The 19718-nt window shown below is 40.1% G+C and overlaps 1 protein-coding gene across 1 annotated transcript in view; it reads right to left on the bottom strand.

Annotated features, from left to right (window-relative positions):
- Positions 1–5669: 5669 nt before the first annotated feature.
- septin12 (septin 12) overlaps positions 5670–19718 on the bottom strand; it is a 112038-nt gene continuing 97989 nt past the window's right edge. Inside the window, exons 5-11 of the mRNA XM_085785154.1 lie at positions 19148–19229; positions 17764–17901; positions 17560–17677; positions 17222–17317; positions 10539–10635; positions 8033–8084; positions 5670–6477 (exon numbers count right to left, since the gene is read on the bottom strand). Of these exons, the coding sequence (XP_085641280.1) occupies positions 6312–6477; positions 8033–8084; positions 10539–10635; positions 17222–17317; positions 17560–17677; positions 17764–17901; positions 19148–19229 (749 nt within the window). The 3' untranslated portion in view covers positions 5670–6311. The remainder of the gene's footprint in view (positions 6478–8032; positions 8085–10538; positions 10636–17221; positions 17318–17559; positions 17678–17763; positions 17902–19147; positions 19230–19718) is intronic.

Raw genomic sequence — 19718 nt, 5'->3', positions numbered from 1 at the left:
TTACATTATTGGAAAGGTATTACGTTATTGGCGTTATTACATTTAAAATGGCCAAAATTGTTATGTTATTAGCAGTTATTACATTATTGGCTGTTATTGCTGTACATTTCGGGTTGCCAATATAAAGTAAACAGAGCAACATACTTATTTATCTGCAACCCTGTTTTCTAGAAATTCTGTTTCTATACAGCTGAACAGCTGCTACTGTTTTCTATAGAAACATGTCCACAGGCTGGATTATATTCAGAGACAACTGAAGATACATGTATTAATACCTACACAAGTGGTTGTGGTGGTGCCCATCTGTGGTCCAGTGAACTTTGGTTCAGTTGAAAGATGATGGCTCAGGTCGAATATTTACAGATTGTGGATGTTTTCTGTGTTGAACCAGACCAGTTTTTTTTTTTTTTTTTAATCATCATCCTGACAATCACAAGGGCCAAGAAAGAAGAAAAAGAAAACTAAAAAAAAAAAAAAACTTTTAAAAAGGAAAAAGGAAATATTTTTGTTTGCCGATATCAGCTACAACAGACCATTTTAAAGCATTAATGTTTCTCCTCAGGTGATGTTTTATTTCTCTAGAGCTCACACAGCTAGATAATAATCTGTGATGGATCTTGCAGTCTTGTTGACAAGACCTTTAAAGTCAGGACAAGGAGTGACAGCAGCAGATTAACAGGCTGGGTATCTCTTTACACTGCAAAAAAATCTTTCCAAGAATATTTGTCCTTTTTCTTGTCAAAATGTCTCATTTCTAGTCAAAACTAATCTCTTTCCACTTAAAACAAGACTCAGCACCTAAAAATGTACTTGTTTTTAGATCATTTTCACTTGCCTCAAACAAATATTCACTTGAAATAAGTAGAAAAACCTGCCAGTGAGAGCAAGTTTTTTGTGCTTGTAATAAGGAAGAAAAACTTGCTCCACTATCAGATTTTTCTACTTATTTCAAGTGAAAATATGCTTGAAAGAAGTAAAAACTGTCTAAAAACAAGTTACTTTTTAGTGTGATGTTTCTTATTTTAAGTATAATGAGATTTGTTTTGACTAGAAATTAAATTTTGACTAGAAATAAGACAAATATTCTTGGTAAGGTATTTGAGTTTTTGCAGTGTACTACTGGGATGTCAGGAGAAAGCAGTTATCTGCGACTTTGTTGATATCTAGTCACGTTATATGTCAAAAACTTCCTGTTGGGCCCCTCATCTGCCCACACATTCTATCCTCTGTGCATGTGTATGTGGTCTGAAGTCTCTGGGGTCCCATTAAGGACCATCAGCTTCATTATACCCCCCCGAAAGGCACAAACCACCTCTGTTTTTTTCTGAATTTAATTTCGACTAAGTAAATGTAAATCAAATAATCAACCAGCAACACGTGTCGTAAACGTTTTAGTATAAAGAACAACTTTATTGTGATAACACACAGTGAACCAGGGCTGTATTGTGGCCCCTTTGGTGGTGCGGGGTGGGGGCCCCCCAGAGTAGTTGCCCTCTATGTAAGTCGGTGCTTGTCGGCGGTGAAGTTGGAAGAAAAGGCCACAGGGTGACCAATACCATCAGGTTTAATACAAAGGCTTTACACTGGACTGAGAAAGTGACAAGTATTTAATTATAAATCAACAGTGTTAACATGTGTATCATTAATACTAATAAAAACATAAAGACAATAATCACACAGAACTGTTAGTATATGTATAAAACACGGGGGTGGGGGTTGACAGGAGGAAGAGGAGCAGAAAGGTCAGAGGTGAGGAACGCTAATGTCGACATGACTGTGGAGGGTTTGGAGTCACTGTGGACGACAGGTGACTGGTCCAGTGGAGCCACCTGTCATCATGCCTCCTCTGTCATTCCACACTTGTTACTGGAACTTGTTAGCACGCAGCAGACTCCCAAATCCATGTGTAGTTAGTTAAAGGGATAGTAGCAGTTTTTTTAAAGTGGGGTTGTATGATCTACAAATAGCCCCTAAGTACTTTAATTGCAGTAGAAGGCTCTCTGCACTCCTCCTGTTAGCAACGCCAGCCCATAGCCCTGCCCAGAGATTTACAACATACAGTATTGTGAACAGACACAAAGAAACAGCCTATTTTTGCAGCCTAAAAGAGGTTTTACCTGAAAAAAAATACACAGTTCCATTGTTCACTATAATAGTGTTTTATTTCCTTTGTCAAATGCTGCTGTCATGAACGAATTTCCCTTCGGGGATGAGATAAAGTATAATCTAATCTAATATTATTTTTTCCAGCCCCTCAAAGTGCAGGAAAAACACAGTTTTTATTTGGACCTAACCAACTGCTGATCGGCGGGCGCAATAGGAGGAGGGATACGTGAGTTGGTTAGGTCCAAATAAAAACTGCGTTTTTCCTGCACTTTGGGCTGGAAAAAATTATATTATAGCGAACAATGGAACTGTGTATTTCTTTTCAGGTAAAACCTCTTTTAGGCCGCGAAAATAGGCCGTTTCTTTGGGTCTGTTCACAACACTGTATGTTGTAAATCTCTGGGCAGGGCTATGGGCTGGCGTTGCTAACGGGAGGAGTGCAGAGAGTCTTCTACTGCAATTAAAGTACTTAGGGGCTACTTGTAGATCATACAACCCCACTTTTAAAAAAATGCTACTATCCCTTTAAAGGATCCCTGTGGAGCTGTTACTCCTCTCTGCTAATGGTTTCACTGGATCCCACCACTGACCTACAGGTAGTAGTTACACATGCAGCATGGTGTCAGTAGATGAGAAGGAAAAGGATAGAAAGAAAAAGAAGTAAGAAGAAGAAGAAAGAAGAAGAAGAAGAAGACTTGAGGCAGGTGACCATGGAGGGAATATTAACTGAAACACTCTTATTAGAACTCCACAGGTCACCTTTAACTTCTCTACTAACGTATGTATGATCTTCATTCACCCCTGGGTTGTCAGTTGAGCACACTTTACCATTTCATCATTAACAATCTGAGTATTTGTAAAATTCAAACACAGCCACATGAGTATTACTGGAGAAGAACAACACATGTAAATAATAGAGTGAATGGAACTCCATCTAGCTGCTAACTGCAAACATCTAAGAGCAAGGAGTCCAATTCCCCTGGACCGGACTGAACCACCAGACCCAGACCGGACCTGACAGCTGTTGTTTTTTTGTTTCTTGTCTTGTCTCCATGTGGCATGTTTGGAAACAAAATTGATGATTTAAAAAATTACAATAAATTAAAGCTCAAATTTGAATGGGACCCACAGTCACAGCTTTTTACACACCATCAGGTTTTGCAGTTGGGTATCAGGATTTATCACCTTAAACATTGATGAGCCTCACATGTAGAAATGAAAAGGAAATAATTAACAATTGTGCCACGTTTACTGCACAAAGCGTCTAACATATCCCGGTTCCGGTTCCAGTCTGCAGCTGGAGAGAAAACTGAACTCCACGTTACACTTCATATACTGAGAGGTGTCTATAATAACTAGAATGAAGCAGGACCAAGGCACACACAGTCAGCGGGCTGCTCAGCGCTCACCGGTACACAACCATTGGGAATGGAAGATGTTGAATAAACATGGGTTGTCTCAGATGAAACGTATCTTTGGAATATATGCATAATAAACGTAACTGAGGAAATGAATATCACACAAACTGGTTCTCAACTAAGCACTTAGAAACGTATCGTGTGGGCCAGAACACACGATAAAACACCAGTCCAACCACTGCTGGTGCTCACGGCTAGCCTGGAGGCAGCAGGTTACACACCAACTACCTCACGTCCAATAACCCCCCCTGTCCCTTTAAAGGGATAGTTCAACATTTTGGCAAATTGGCCCATTGCCATAATCCCTATAGTCATAGCAGTAGGTTCCTTACCTTTAATTGTCGGTGCAAGCTATTTTTAGAACGGCGGAGGAGAGTCGCAAGCTGCTCAGAGCTACGCTACAGAGGCTAATGGGATGGGATTTCTTGGTTTCCCTCATCAAACTCATCAAATACATAATCCAACAACTCCACAACGCTCCGGTGGACAAGTTGTGACCTGCACATTCACCACGCTATGAGATAATAACGGAACGTTACGAGACAGAGTTGTTTTAGAGGCAAATTCATGCAAAACCGCTGATGCGTGTTGCCTTCAAGGACAGTTTTTCGGCAAGCAGTCTCTGTATTTACCTCTAAAACAACTCAGTCACGTTGTGTTATTATCTCATAGCGTGGTGAATGTGCAGGTCACAACTTGTCCACCAGAGTGTTTTGGAGTTATTGGATTGTGTATTTGATGAGTTTGATGATGGAAACCAAGAAATCCCATTAGCCTCCGTAGCGTAGCTCTGAGCAGCTCACGGCTCTGCTACGCCGTGCTAAAAATAGCTTACACCAACAAAAAAAAGGTAACAAACCTACTGCTATGACTATAGCGATAATGGCAATGGGCCAATTTTCTAAAATGTTGAACTATCCCTTTAAGTAAACAGGTTCCAGCAGTCTCTCCAGTCTGATGATGTCTGGTCTCCACGACTGGGACGGGGGGGACGGGGATTAAAGTCCTTCTTGTCTAATTGGAGGAGTGTATGAGCAGCTGGTGTTTTTGTAGCAGTGAGCGAGACGACCACACGGAGCCTCACCTGCAGCCTCACACACTGAGACTAGCACAGCGGTCTAGACTAGTTCAGATCCTGAAGTCTGGTTACTGATCTGCAGCATGTACACATGGGATTTCCTACACTGGCTAAAATAATCTCTTCAATCAGGTCTCTGTTAGTTTGGCACTTCCACTTGGACTACAAGCCTCTCCAAGCACTAAACACTAAAGCTCAGCTCTCAGTGTCCTCCAAAACCCTCCAATCACAGAGTTCACCATCTTCTACGAGTTACATCATCTGCAGTTTACTCGGTTCTAATGATAAAAGGCCTTTTTTTGTTTTTCGTTTTTATAAAAAGCAACTTAAACCAAAACCTGCACATTGTGACACCGCTCGGTTCTCACGGGGTCAAACGGTCACACAGTCTGAACGGAGGGCAGCACTGCACACAGCAGCATGGGGGACAGATTTGATTGCTGTTAAAGGGATAGTTCACCCAAAATTGAAATTTCACTCATTATCTACTCACCCTCATGTCGACTAAAGGCTGGGAGAAGTTTCAGAGTCCTCCGTGGCTTCTCTGAGTTACAGGGGGTCTCGGCGTAGCAGTGCATGTCCATACTGTATAACGGTTGCAAATGGATACTAACTGTCTTCGTAAACAAAAAGACACACCAAAAAACATCCAAATACCTCCATGCTGCTCGTATGTAATGTCCGTCTTGTGTTGAAGCCCCGAAATGTGAAATTGTCCCGAAAAAAATTAAATAAGTCTATATTTCAAGCTCTTCCCGAATCGGGAAGAGGAGCTTCGAGAAGCTTCCGCTACAAAACAAGCTTGAAATCTGGACTTATTTAATTTTTTTCGGGACAATTTCGCATTTCGGGGCTTCAATACAAGACGGACATTACATACGAGCAGCATGGAGGTATTTGAATGTTTTTTGGTGTGTCTTTTTGTTACGAAGACAGTTGGTATCCATTTGCAACCGTTATATGGACATGCATTGCTATGCCGAGACCCCCTGTAACTCAGAGAAGCCAAATTTCAATTTTGGGTGAACTATCCCTTTAAATTAATTCAACATTTCTCTTTGAACCCATGTGACCTCATCAGGAAATGCTGATAAGCAAGCACCCGCTGTGGTGAAGTATGTGGACACCCCCAAACACTGCACCTGTGTGAGTATGAACCTGCTGCAGCAGCCTCAGGGTCCAGCGGTCTCTCCAGTCTGATGATGTCTGGTCTCCACGACTGGGACGGGAGGGACGGGAGGGACGGGGGGGGGATTAAAGTCCTTCTTGTCTAATTGGAGGAGTTGTATGAACAGCTGGTGTTTGTGCAGCAGAGGCCACCGGAGCCTCATGTAGTCACAGAAACTGTATGGGAGGTGGAAGTGTAACTGCATGTGATGATGGGGTCTGGGTCGTCCACATACTTCTGACACCACTGGTGTTGTTGTTGTTGTTGTTGTGCTGGCTGCTCCCCTTCCCCCGCCCTGCCCCCCACTACATGTCACCATCCTTCCACAAAAACACATACCAGCTCACATTCAAAAATATATTCATATTTGATGCACTTCCTGTGTAAGACTCAAGACAAAAAATGATCCACTAGTTGGTCCCATAATGAAAAAAGAAGAAGAAAAAAAAAACAAGAAAAAAAAAAAATCATTTCTCCACCTCATGTTTGATGTGGTAAAAAAAACAAAAAAAACTCTCGCTCTGATTGGACGATGGAGAGATCAGAGGTGGCTCTCTGATTCACATTTGTCAGCAGTCCCGTTCTCCAGCGGCCAGGGGGTCAGGCCCAGGTCGCTGAAGTCCATGTTGCTCTCGTTGAGCCGTCGTACGCGGTAGGTCTCGTAGTGGATGTTGTGTGTCACGTCTTTCAGGTCCTGCAGGTGAGACCTGTGCAGAAACACACACACATACACAAACATTCACTACTGCATACTCATTATACTCTCAATCTGAGTTGGTGTATAAAGTTGGCTATTACTAATACTGTAATGGATCAACACTTCAGATAAAGCAGCAGATTAAGCAAGAGTAGGCTTTGATCGTCGGTGCAAGCTATTTTTAGAATAGAATAAGATAATACAATTTCGGAGGATATTGCAATACACAGAGATGGACAGAGTACTCGACCCCAGTACTTGAGTAAGAGTACAAATACTACTGGTCAAAATTTACTCAAGTAAAAGTAGCTCAGTCGACATGTTACTCGAGTAAGAGTAAAAAAGTACTTGCTTTTAAAGATACTAAGTATCCAAAAGTACATGCTTTTAAATTTACTTTAAGTAAAAGTAAGAGTAAGAGTAAATTTCTTATTTTTCACATCAATGAATTACTATAATTTTTTCTAAATGAATTTAAGGAGCTTTTAACTCTTGTTTGTGAGAATGAACTCTTTGAAAGCAGCTGCACTGATGTGCTGCTTTTAGGGGTTAGGGTTTCCTTCTCTGACAAACACAGCTTGTGTCCAATAGGATTTTAGACAAAAAAAAGAGCAGATCTGAAAGTAACGAGTACTTTTCAACCTTTCTAGAAATTAACTCGGGTAAAAGTAAAAATATTTGTCTTGGAAATGTATTCAAGTACGAGTAATAAGTACCAAAGAAGTCTAATACTCAAGTAAAGTACAAATCCTCTGGATATGTACTTACTGTAAGTACAGTACTCAAGTAAATTTACTCCGTTACTGTCCACCACTGGCGATACCAACGCCATGACGGCTTGTCATTGTGACAACAACTGCACAATGTTAGGAAGTCACGTTGCTGCTTTGACATTTTATTTACATTTGCTTCGCACATGGATGTGACAGCAGCGGATGTTACGACTTACACAGCTTTGACGTCAGTAAATTTGAGTAAAATACAGACTCTTTAAAGGAAACCTTTGCAGGTGTTTGGAGCTAATTAGAGTGTGACATCATTAGGTTACTATAGTGACTGAATTTGGGGTTTCCATTAAATGTAAGACATAATCATTACAATTAAAACATATAAAGACTTTTTCAGTCTCTGTGTAATGAATACTGTATAGTACACTGTTGCCCATAAAGTTGGAATGAAATATTTGTTTTACCTCTTCTCATGAAATGATCGTTGATAGAGGAATACAAATAGGAATGTGTCTGAAAACAAAATTATTCCAACTTTATGGGCAACAGTATATATGAGTTTCACTATTTGAGCTGAATTCCTGAAATAAATGAACTTTTCCATGATAACTCTCATTTATTGAGATGCACCTGTATATATATTTTTAAATCACTAAGGAACATTGACATAATATTTCTAGGAAGTTAAATCAGACCCCCGACAAAGTATTTGTTCTTAAAGCAGTGTTAATAGCGTTTTCTTTTTTCTTTCAGTGTTAGTTTTAGTTGTTTTGTGATATCATCCAATGATCATACTTGGCATGTCTGGGTGTTTGCTGTGTGTTCTATCCCACTCACCTGATGAGCAGGTCTCTCAGGTTGGCAAACTCACAGTGTGCCACGTTTTCAACTGTGGAGAGAGGAACAGACTGATTACTCATGACAGTGAGAATATGGACATATGGAGCATTCACAGAGTCTGCTCTGTGTGTTGTGTTAAACATCAGAGTTGAGTTATTTCCTCTTCTCATCGACTGACTGTTTTTTTTTTGAGTCATCTGATAAAAATATGGTAAGTACATCAAAGCACTTTGTAAAACCTGGTTTTAGGAGACACTGAATGAAGTTGTGCTATAAATTAAGGCCAGACACTAGAGGCAAAAACACTGTTTTTTCATGCACTATTCAATTTTGAGATTTTGGGCTAGTTTTCTTCCTTAACATGTATTCTTTCAGAAAAATCAAAAGAAATGGTAGAAAATCCACATTAAGGTTTTTATTTTACTTCATTTTGTCTCTTTCGTCAGTAGATTTCTCCTAAATTTACAAAAAGTTAAAGCAGAAGTAAGTGGTCCGGTCGTTTTCGCTAATGCTGCGTTCCAGGCAGGCTTTTGAAATCGTAAATTACAGCTTCAAGTCACAACTTACGACTTTGTAGCGTTCCAGGCAACCCACTCGTGTTTTTCCGACCTGTTTTACCGGTGAAAGTCACTATAACGGCCACTCGTAACTTCCGACCGGTGTACGAGTTTCCTTGAACGCACCATAACAGTCCTCGTCCCTACGTCGCCACATTCACGGCGTTCCTTGGCTGCACACACAGCCCTGCATGCCGTTCTCTCTCCTCATTGGATAAAAACTGTAGGATACGATAAATGTTTTCTCCTCGGCTCAGAGCAGAGCAGAGTGACTGACAGACCCGTGTTTCAGTCCAAACACTCTATGTAAGTGATTGCTGTCGGAAGATATAACTATTTAAGACTTATATTAACACAAATATATCACTTACTTCTGCTTTAACATGCTACTGTTGTCTGACCCATGTCATGTCAGGTATCATTGTAAAGCTCTCTCTCTCTCCTGAACAATCATGTAGCTCCAAAAATTGTAATTTTCTCCACTTCAGCAGCACTTACAGACACCAAACCTTCCAGTTTTATTCCTGTCTATATTCTGAAGGTTTTTACAGAGGGGCTTTGTTGATATATCATTCACAGCCTGATTTATACAACATTTGATTCCTAAAAACATGGCAAAATTAGATTTTTCAGAGCTGGTGACAGTATTTTCTCATTTACAAAGTGATAAAAAGAGATATCCAAAATCCCTTCTGTAAAAACTTCTGACTCTAATATGTCAACAAAATAAAACAAGAATTTTGAAAGGGGCGTTATCCATTGTTCAGATTTCGGTTCTGTAAATGTATGCAAATTAGTGCATATTTCATCAGATATTGCCTCATTTACATATTTAAACAGTAAATTTGACAAAACTTGTAATACACGAAATATTTGTCTTAATGTAAGTGAAATTTCATGGTGATGTGTTAGTTAAAAACTTTACCCTGTGTCTCCCCTTAAAATGTCACTATAGCCGTTTTCCCACTAAAATTAGCGGGTCGACGCGGGTTTTTTAAACGCGGGTCGACCCGCTAACAATCGGCATTTGGCCCCTTTCCCATTGACCAAAATGAGCCGAGTCTGACCCCCCCGGGGGGATCAGACAGAGCATAAACCAGTCGCCCCGCTCTCATCCACGGTGCAAGAGACACACACAGTCATGCCACAGCCGCCCGCCGCAGAGTGTCCGTCCGCCGAGGCAGACTCTCTGGCTGACTGACCTGGAGCACCAGGACCACGGAGGACAGAGAGTCTGCTGCGGCCGGATGATGGACGTCCACGGCACAACACGTCAGTTAAACAGACTGTCGCTTCTTTTCTTTTCTTTTTTTCTATCGTTTTTGGTCAGTGTTCTCTGATCTTTTGATTCCAGTCTCGGATGAGAGCAGAGCGGAGCAGAGCTTTGTTTTGGTACGTGATATGAGACGCGACCGGCACGATGACGTAGCGTCACGTAACGTTCAGTGTCATCACGTAAATTAGCGGGTTGACGCGGGTCTGGCGTTCCCACTGCAAGCCGATCAGAGCCGAGCCGATTAAAGGCGATTTTAACCCGCGTCGCTTGCCGAGTCGTTTGACCCGCGTCGACGCGGGTCGACGCGGCTCGGTGTGCCTTTCCCACTGCCACCAAAAGCCGATTGTTAGCGGGTTTAAACAAGTTTTTTGGCCAGTGGGAAAGGGGTATATTTGACCGATTCTACATATCAAACAGAGGCAGTTAGAAATAAAGACCTGTCCCCGTCTGTCACTGTTGAGATGAAAACAACAGCTGGAAACTGTGGTGGATTCAATTCACTGTAAAGGCCAAATTATTTTCAAAGATGCAGGTACAGAGACACAGAGGTGGATCTCATCTCTGTGACTGTGGAGAATTTATTAAAGCTTCTTGAGAGTCCAGACTGTAACGTAGCTGTAACAGGTGAATGGTGATAGCAGGTGTGTGTAGTGTTACACTGCTCTCTTACCTTCAATGATTCCCCACTTTGTTTTACGGCCCAGCACCTTGTTCCCGTTCACCTGGTGCTCCTTGTCGGTCCCCACCACAGCGAAGGGAATGCTCTCCTGTTACACAGTGAGTGTGTGTTAGTCAGGTTGAGCTAAAAACAGACATCTGCACTGTCTCCAGTCTCTGCACTGTTACTGTAAAAAAACAACTGCTTATAACAAATAACCTACCTTTTTATATTATTTCATAAAACTATTTATTATCTTAATTGCAGTATCCCTCGCTATCCCCTTGATCTATACATTATACTTATCTATTTTACTTTACCCATTTTATTTGATTTTTATACTATTAGTAAGGGCAACATATGAAAATCTGGGAACTAAATCCTTACCAAGAAATTTCTTCACAATTGTCTTTAGGAACGTGCGTAATATGATGTCTTAAAATGTTGAAATTCAACTCCCGTGGGAAACCCCCTAAAAAACTACTCAAAGTTGGGGTACCCGTAACTGGGTTTTTGAACATTCCGAAATGTTAAATTTGGCCTTAAGTAACTTCTGAGGGGTCAAACTAGGGGTTTTTCATGATTCTGAGTTGATCGCAAACATTAGTTTTACACCCAAAACACTCCTTGGTGGAGAAAAAAACAACCACACCCACTTTTCTTGTTCATCGGAACCGGAACCCCCATCACCATCACCAATAGAATGTATTGCAGAGAAGCCATTCCTTAGCATCGCAGAGGTTGTGTCACTACTAAATACTCAATATAACTTATATTCTATAGCCTTTTTTCTATAGGACATTATACAGACCCTCCAGGATTTTGTGATGTCACGATTGCAACTATTAATGCAAATTCAATCATGAATTCTTTGGCCTTGCCACTGCAACTTTTCTGCAAATTTGCTATCATAGACCGCCGTGGCTAGCTGTGGTCAGCTGTGGCAACAGTTTTTCCATTACGTTTTTTTGCATGTCTGTGTTTTTATTACTAGTTATTGTTTTCATATAACATTAAGTTGTATGCGGATCGGGAGCGAGAGAGAAGGAAAGACATGAGGTGCACACCAGATTTCACATACCAGTAAAAACGGAAACATAGCCTACACACAGACACACACACTTCTCACTATTGGGTACATGTACATTTAAAGGTTGCTTTCTTCTACTTTTTATTTATTGCCATGGTAAATCGGCCTAAGTATTGTTTAGTGGTAGTTGTAGTTGGTTAGCATTAAAAGTGAGGAATTTTGGAGTTAGCTAGTGCTAGACATGTTGAAGCCATTTACAACCTTAGATCATTGACAGACATACTACTTTTTACACCTTATGTGTGTTATCTCCTTTTTTTTTTCAAGAACTTGAAATATGTCATGTCATTGCGTTGATAACATGCATAAGAAACTTAAAAATTGTGGTAATACTTTATTTGATGCCTATCTCTATAATGCATTATTTTCATACTTATAATAGGTTATTATAATAAAAGGTATAATGCAGTTATAGCACTGTATAACTATAGTTATAAACACTCATAAATGATCATAATGCTTTATAACAATAATCATAACACACTATAAAGCATTTTATCTTGACTTATAAGGTCAGGTATTAATATGTTATAACTATTAGGAACTCGCTGACAATGCCCACATCGATAATGCATTAAAAATATAGTTATAATGTGTTACAATTGGCTTATAGTCGTGTATAACTATCATAATAAACACTCATAAATTATCATAAGGCTTTATAACAATAAGCATAACACATTATAGAGCATTATATCTCTATTGTAATACTTGACCTTAAGCCATTATAAAATGCTCTATGATGTGTTATGCTAATTGTTATAAAGTCTTATGATCATTAATAAGTATTTATAATGATGGTTATACACTTTTATAAGCCAATTATAACACATTATAACTACATTTATAATGTATTATCAATGTGGGCATTGTCAGCAAGTTACTAACAATTATAACGTATTATAATACCTGACCTTATAAGTCACAATAAAATGCTTTACAGTGTGTTATGATTATTGTTATAAAGCCTTATGATAATGTATGACTGTTTATAATTATAGTTATACAATGCTATAACCACATTATAACTCATTATAAGTATGGTTATAATGCATTATAGAGATAGGCATCAAAGTCTTACCAAAATTAGTTGGCTAGTAGTAAATAATATGGTTAGTTAGCCAACTCCTATGTGCGACTGAATCTGATGACCATCTGACCATTTTATTTTCCTAAATGCTGGCTGACTGCTCCATTAGCTATCAAGCTAGGAAAACATGGCGTAGGCCTATTGTCATCGCAAGGATTTTTGCAGTTAGGTTTAGGCGGTGATCTACTGTACTCAATAGAATACATTAGAGATCAGCTATTCCTGTGCATGAAAGAAGTTTTCTTTAATGTCACAAAAAAAACGTCTACTATTACTACTGAATACTTATATTCTACCTTTTTACATTGTTGGACATTAATCTAGCACACACGTCAATCTCATGCCAAAAACCTGGGGGCCAGATCTGTCCTGCGATACACTTTTATATGGCCTTCAAGAAAAATATTATGTTAATAATGGCCCACCAATATTCCCATTACTCACATTACAAATCCCATAATACACTACAACAGTTACCATACGGTCATGACCAAGCAATAGGCCCAAGCTGGAATGAACAAGTTTGTGACACACTGCAACATCTATCTTTTTCCATTCTTCAAAAAGAGCCTGGATGCTCGATGGAGATTGATGCTCAGTGTGTGTGCAGATTAACATGATCATGTTTGCAATCAATGTAGCACCACTGTGTATTTTTTGTACTTTTCCTATCTTCATTTCGAAAAAACTTGTTTCAGTTGTTGCTGGTATGTGAAATCTGGTGCATGTCCACTGTCTTTTCTCTCTCGCATAATAAATGACATTTATAATAACTTTTTAAATAAATTTAGCGACACCACAAAATCCTGGAGGGTCTGTATAATGTCCTGTAGAAAAAAAGGTAGAATAAAAGTTATATTATATTGAGTATTTAGTAGTATTATGTAACACAACCTCTGCAATGCTAAGGAATGGCTTCTCTGTAATACATTCTATTGGTGGTGGTGATGGGGGTTCCGATGAACAAGAAAATTGGGTGTGGTTGTTTTTTTCTCCACCAAGGAGTGTTTTGGGTGTAAAACTAATGTTTGCGATCAACTCAGAATCATGAAAAACCCCTAGTTTGACCCCTCACAAGTTACCTAAGGCCAAATTTAACATTTCGGAATGTTCAAAAACCCAGTTACGGGTACCCCAACTTTGAGTAGATTTTTAGGGGGTTTCCCACGGGAGTTGAATTTCAACATTTTAAGACATCATACTACGCATGTTCCTAAAGACAACTGTGAAGAAATTTCTTGGTAAGGATTTAGTTCCCAGATTGGTCAAATATCTGCTAAAATGCCCTTACTATATAGTAATTCATTCATTCTTATTTTATTTTATCCCATTACACTTGTTTATTTTATTTCATTTTATCTTATCTCTAGTGTTTTCCCCATTGCAAAAGATTGAGTGTATATACTGTATGTGGCTGGAGTTACAACATGAGCACCATACAGTGCTGGACAGTAATGAAGCAAATTTACTTAAGTATTGTACTAAAGTACATTGTTTGAGTATCTTGCTCTCACATCAGCTGATAAATTTTCTTTTTTTTTGTGCTAAATTCTGATACCAAATAGTCCTGGCAAAATAGCGTTTTACGACAGACTAATTGTAACAGAATGTTTTTCACCATACATCATTTCTATGAGGTGTCTAGAACAACATACTAAAAGTCCTAAGAAATCCTAGTTGGGGAAATATGTTTAATTCACATCATTATTTACTGTATAAAGTCTATGGTGCCGACAACAATACACCCCAATGGGGCTATTTTTTCCTTTACTCCTACCACAATGAAACTTTACATAATGAAAGTAGACATGAAAAGTAACATTTTTTGTATTGCAAGTTTCTTGGAAAATGAATTTCAATATGCAAATGAGTAGGGCTGTTTTCGACTAAGGATTTTCATAGTCGAATCTGATTCGTCAGATTTTGCCATAGTCGACTGATCGTCGAACCTTTTTTTTATTATTATTATTTTTTTAAGATAGCAGCAAATTTGCGACTTTTTCCCGTTTCAAACAAAAGAGCTAAACCACCCAAAAAATATGGTAGGTGTAAAACAAATACCTTTATTTATTTCCCACACTTTGGATGATTTTTAGTAGCCATTGTGAGCCAGGGTATGTTCAACAACATATGAGCGGGACTAAGAACTAAGTTATTTGGCCCCTGTTTTTGCTGCTTGTGGCTTTATGGCTTCTTGACCATAAGTCAATTAGTGTTGAGCTCATTTACATATTTAAAATGAATTTTCCAAGAAACTGTTGGAAACCTCTTGTGTTAAGTGTGATTGTGGTAGGAGTAAAGGAAGAAAATAAGCCTTTTCGGGTGTATTTTGGCCATACAGTATTCCATAAGTGTTTTGCTCATTGGCAAATTAAAATTCATTTTCCAAGAAACTTGTAATACAAAAAATGTTACCTTTCATGTCTACTTTCATTGTGTAAAGTTTCATTGTGGTAGGAGTAAAGGAAAAAAAAAAGTCTATTTGGGTGTATTTTGGGCATATTTGATTAGTGTAAGGCCCGTTTGCATATTCAATTTCATTTTCAAAGAAACTTGTAATACAAAAAATGTTACTTTTCATGGATACTTTCATTATGTAAAGTTTCATTGTGATAGGCGAAAAGGAAAAAAATAGCCCCATTGGGGTGTATTGTTGTCGGCACCATAGACTTTATACAGTAAATAATGATGCGAATTAAACATATTTCCCCAACTAGGATTTCTTAGGACTTTTGGTATGTTGTTCTAGACACCTCATAGAAATTATGTATGGTGAAAAACATTCTATTACAATTAGTTCTATTTTTGGGTCCAAAATGAGCTAGATTGCCTGGACTAAAAGAAACCAAACTGTTTCTGCTGATTCATGTATGGTTTGTCTGAGCCGTGTTGCCATAGCTGTACTACATCATGCTCATCCCTGCTTGAGCAAATACAGAGAAAACAAAACTTAAAGGACAATTCCAGGCGAATTCAACTCAGGGGTGTATTTTCATATCATTTTAGGTCTAAAAGAATGAATCTGAAGATTTTCAGTTTAATCGCTCCTGTTTTGCGGTAGTTGCATCTGTCCGCGCATCGCCACGGCAGCAATGAATGGGAGTGGATGTAAGTTCCGCTGTTTAGGCTGTTTCCAGCCCTCAAATCCGCAATTTTTTTCCACAGACAGCATCAGATGGCGACTCAAACATGCACCGAGAAGTTTATTTACTTCAAGCAAGCCAACATGTTTGTAAAAGTCGATCTAATTCAAAGTCTCCCGGAGTCTCGCGCGAGCCCGAAGTTGCAGTGCTGGTGTATTCAGGTGCAGTAGGAGCTACCGCTTGTGTCATAAACACAGGAATATCAACTCTTTACTTGCTTGAAGTGTACATTTTTTTCCACAGACAGCGTCAGATGGCTACTCAAAGATGCGCCGAGAAGTTTTTTTTTACTTAAAGCAAGTAAAGAGTTGATATTCCTGTGTTTATGACACAAACGGTAGCTTTTCCCACTGCACCTGAACACACCGCGCACGGCAACTGGGTCTCGCGCGAGACTCCGGGAGACTTTGAATTAGATCGACTTTTACAAACATGTCGGCTTGCTTGAAGTAAATAAACTTCTTGGTGCATGTTTGAGTAGCCATCTGACGCTGTCTGTGGAAAAAAATTGCGGCTTTGAGGGCTGGAAACAGCCTAAACAGCGGAACTTACATCCACTCCCATTCATCACTGCCGTGGCGATGCGGGGACAGACGCAACTACCGCAAAACAGGAGCAATTAAACTGAAAATCTTCAGATTCATTCTTTTAGACCTAAAATGATATGAAAATACACCCCTGAGTTGAATTCGCCTGGAATTGTCCTTTAATGTTGGTGGTTCATGTACGATAGCGGTGCCGTTTGACCATTGGCTTCGGCAGGGAGAGAATTTGTCACAGATGCACTTTTTTCTTTTCATTTCTTTTGTAATATGTTGGGTGCTAACAAAGATGCAGGAAGTGAAACAAACAGACGGATGTTCATCAGCTGCAGCTGCAGAAATAGGAATATTCTGCACAGCTGCAGCCACACACCAGTTGAAATGACTGCTTAAGACACGGTTTCACATTTTCTGTGCTCAGCAGCTATTTTTGGTTGTTCATATTATTTTTGAGCTAATGTACAGATTGTTTTTCAAATGATGTAGCAGAATCCTCATCAGTGTATTCTTAATTACACTTGGGATGGTGAAAAATCATGTCTGAGATTTTTTAAAGTAGTTTCAATACTTAAGTTTTTTTTTTGTTTTTTTTTAACAAATATTTAGTGGTTTCACATAAGCTGACTTAGCTACTTTGACTTGTATTGGAATATTTGACAAGGAATATCTGCACTTTCACTCAAGAAGTTGTGTATTTTGTCCAACTCTGATAAATTATATACTATGTTATGTAATATATGACATATAGAATATATAATATACTGAAACAGGACAAGACAAGTAGTGATAAACAGTGTGATACAGCAGGGAGAGCAGCGTGCAGACATTACCCTGATCCTCTCGTTGAGGATGTGCTCCTCTGGATCCTCGTCGTACTCTTTCTGGGGGTAAACGTGAATCCCGTTGGCTGCCAAGTCTTGTCTTATCTGACAAATGGTCAAAGGTTAAACACAGGTCAGACAAGTTCAGGGCAGGTTCACACTGGAGGCTATGGAGGAGCCTAGTTTCAACACACAATATGCATCTCTGAGTGATTCAACCTTAAATTTTTTGTGCTGCTGCATCTACATGAACCAAAGCGTCACAATAAAAACTGTGCGTCTGTCACTTTACCTGTGTTATGAGGCTGAAACAATGCACAGTGTTAGGTGGTGTGTGTGTCCCTCACCCTCTCCTTGAACTCCTGTCTCTCCTCGATGGTGAGTGTGTCGGCTTTTGCGATGACTGGCACGATGCTCACGATCTTCCCCAGCCTCTTCATGAACTCCACATCGATGGGGCGTAACCTGGACACAGACGGGTGAGAGGATGGAGGTGAATGTGTGAAAAGGACTCTAGAGAACAACAGAGGGTGAAGGGAGCCGGCACCGACCTGTGACCTGTGGCAGGCAGGAAGTAGATGCAGCAGTGGACTCTGCTGTCCGGTATCCTCCTCTTACGGTTCACATGCAGCTCCTCCCTCAGGTACTTCTCATACTGCTCATTGACATACTTCACTATGGGCTCCCAGCTGAGGAGAGGAGAGGGGAGGGGAGGGGAGGAGGGGAGAGGAGAGGAGAGGAGAGGAGAGGAGAGGAGAGGAGAGGAGAGGAGAGGAGAGGAGAGGAGAGGAGAGGAGAGGAGAGGAGAGAAGAGAAGAGAGTGGAGGAGATTAGAGTAGAGGGGAGGGGAGGGGAGGGGAGGAGAGGGGAGCAGAAGAGAGGAGAGGAGAGGAGAGGAGAGGAGAGGAGAGGAGGAGGAGAGGAGAGGAGAGGGGAGCAGAAGAAGGAGGAAGAGAGGAGAGGAGAGGAGAGAGTGGAGGAGATGAGAGTAGAGGGGAGGGGAGGGGAGCAGAGGAGAGGGGAGGGGAGGGGAGGGGAGGAGAAGAGAGTGAAGGAGAGGAGAGAGGAGGAGAGGGGAGGAGAGGAGAGGAGAGGAGAGGAGAGGAGAGGAGAGGAGAGTGAAGGAGAAGAGAGGGGACGAGAGTAGAGTGGAGGGAAGTAGAGGGGAGGGGAGGGGAGGGGAGGGGAGTAGAGGGGAGCAGAAAAGAGGAGAGGAGACGAGAGGAGAGGAGAGTGAAGGAGAGGAGAGAAGAGAAGTTTACTATTTGTTGTCAAGAAAAGGCAAAAACCAACTGGAAGACTGGTCTTCTAGATATAATGTGATACAGTGTGAACTCTGATGTGAACTCATGTCCTGGAGAAGAGAGCAAGTGTTAAACAGGTTTATCACCAGTTAGGAACACAGTTCACAGAGGAGGAGAGGTGAGGAGAAATGTGATCTTGTGTCAGTATTGCAGCATGAGCAGCTGAGCATGGGAATATAGTACAGTATACTACTTCTCCTAATAATTAAAAAGAGACATGAACGGTCTCTGGGTCCTCTTCATTTCCACTGATACCGTGTAAATGTGAATAAAAACATGCAAAAGACCCATAATAATTTTTGTTTTCAGCATATTATAACATTATGACACTTATAAAAAGCAGCATGTTTTGATACACTATGTACTGTGCATACATTTCAGGCACTTCAGATGCTTCGATTTTTGCAATAGAGGTCTCTGATCGGTCCCACATTTATTCTGCAGCATGACAATGACCCAACAATTACAGCCAGTGTCAAAATAACTATTTCAATTGCCAAGAAGACTGAGTCCTGCAGCAGATGCTATCCAGCTGTACAGATTTTCACAAATATTAGATGATCCAGATGTGGAGAGCACCGTCTCCTGCTGCTCACACCTTCTTGTCTCCAACAACCCTCCTGACACTTACCAGTTTTCGTTGTTGATCTGGTCTCCAAATCCTGGAGTGTCGATGACTGTCAGCTTCATTTTCACTCCCTTCTCTTCAATCACTACACAGAAAGGGAGAGAGGGAGAGAGGGAGAGAGGGAGAGAGGGTGGTTACACACAGTCCACAAAATCAGAGGAATACATCTCTACTCAAACACAGTCCAATCACATTTATTTATTTTTATTTATTTAAAGGTTTAAGGATCAGGGACATTGCACATTAATAAAAACATTTAAACAAATGTAAACATGCCAGAATTAGCCAAAGGCTATTTTGCATCTGTTGTCCCTGGACTGGTGTTGAAAGTCACCCTAAAAGAAAATAATACAAAATTTTGGGTTATCAACATACAAATAATACATTCGATAATTAAAAAAGCTGAATAGTGGACAAAAGACAGAGAGCTCAGTGGAGGTCCATGCATACACACACAAACTGACATAAAACAGTCATCCTGGTTTCAGCCTTGAAAGCTTAAAGCACCTGTCATCCCTGTGAATTGTGCAGCAGAATGCAGTTGTCTTTTTAATTTTCACATTTGTTTATTGTG

This window comes from Trachurus japonicus, chromosome 8 (assembly GCF_045865225.1).
Source record: "Trachurus japonicus isolate A0001 chromosome 8, Traja_1.0".
NCBI lineage: Eukaryota > Metazoa > Chordata > Actinopteri > Carangiformes > Carangidae > Trachurus > Trachurus japonicus.
Note: the sequence above shows the minus strand (reverse complement) of the source record. Positions and strands in the feature narration are given on the sequence as shown.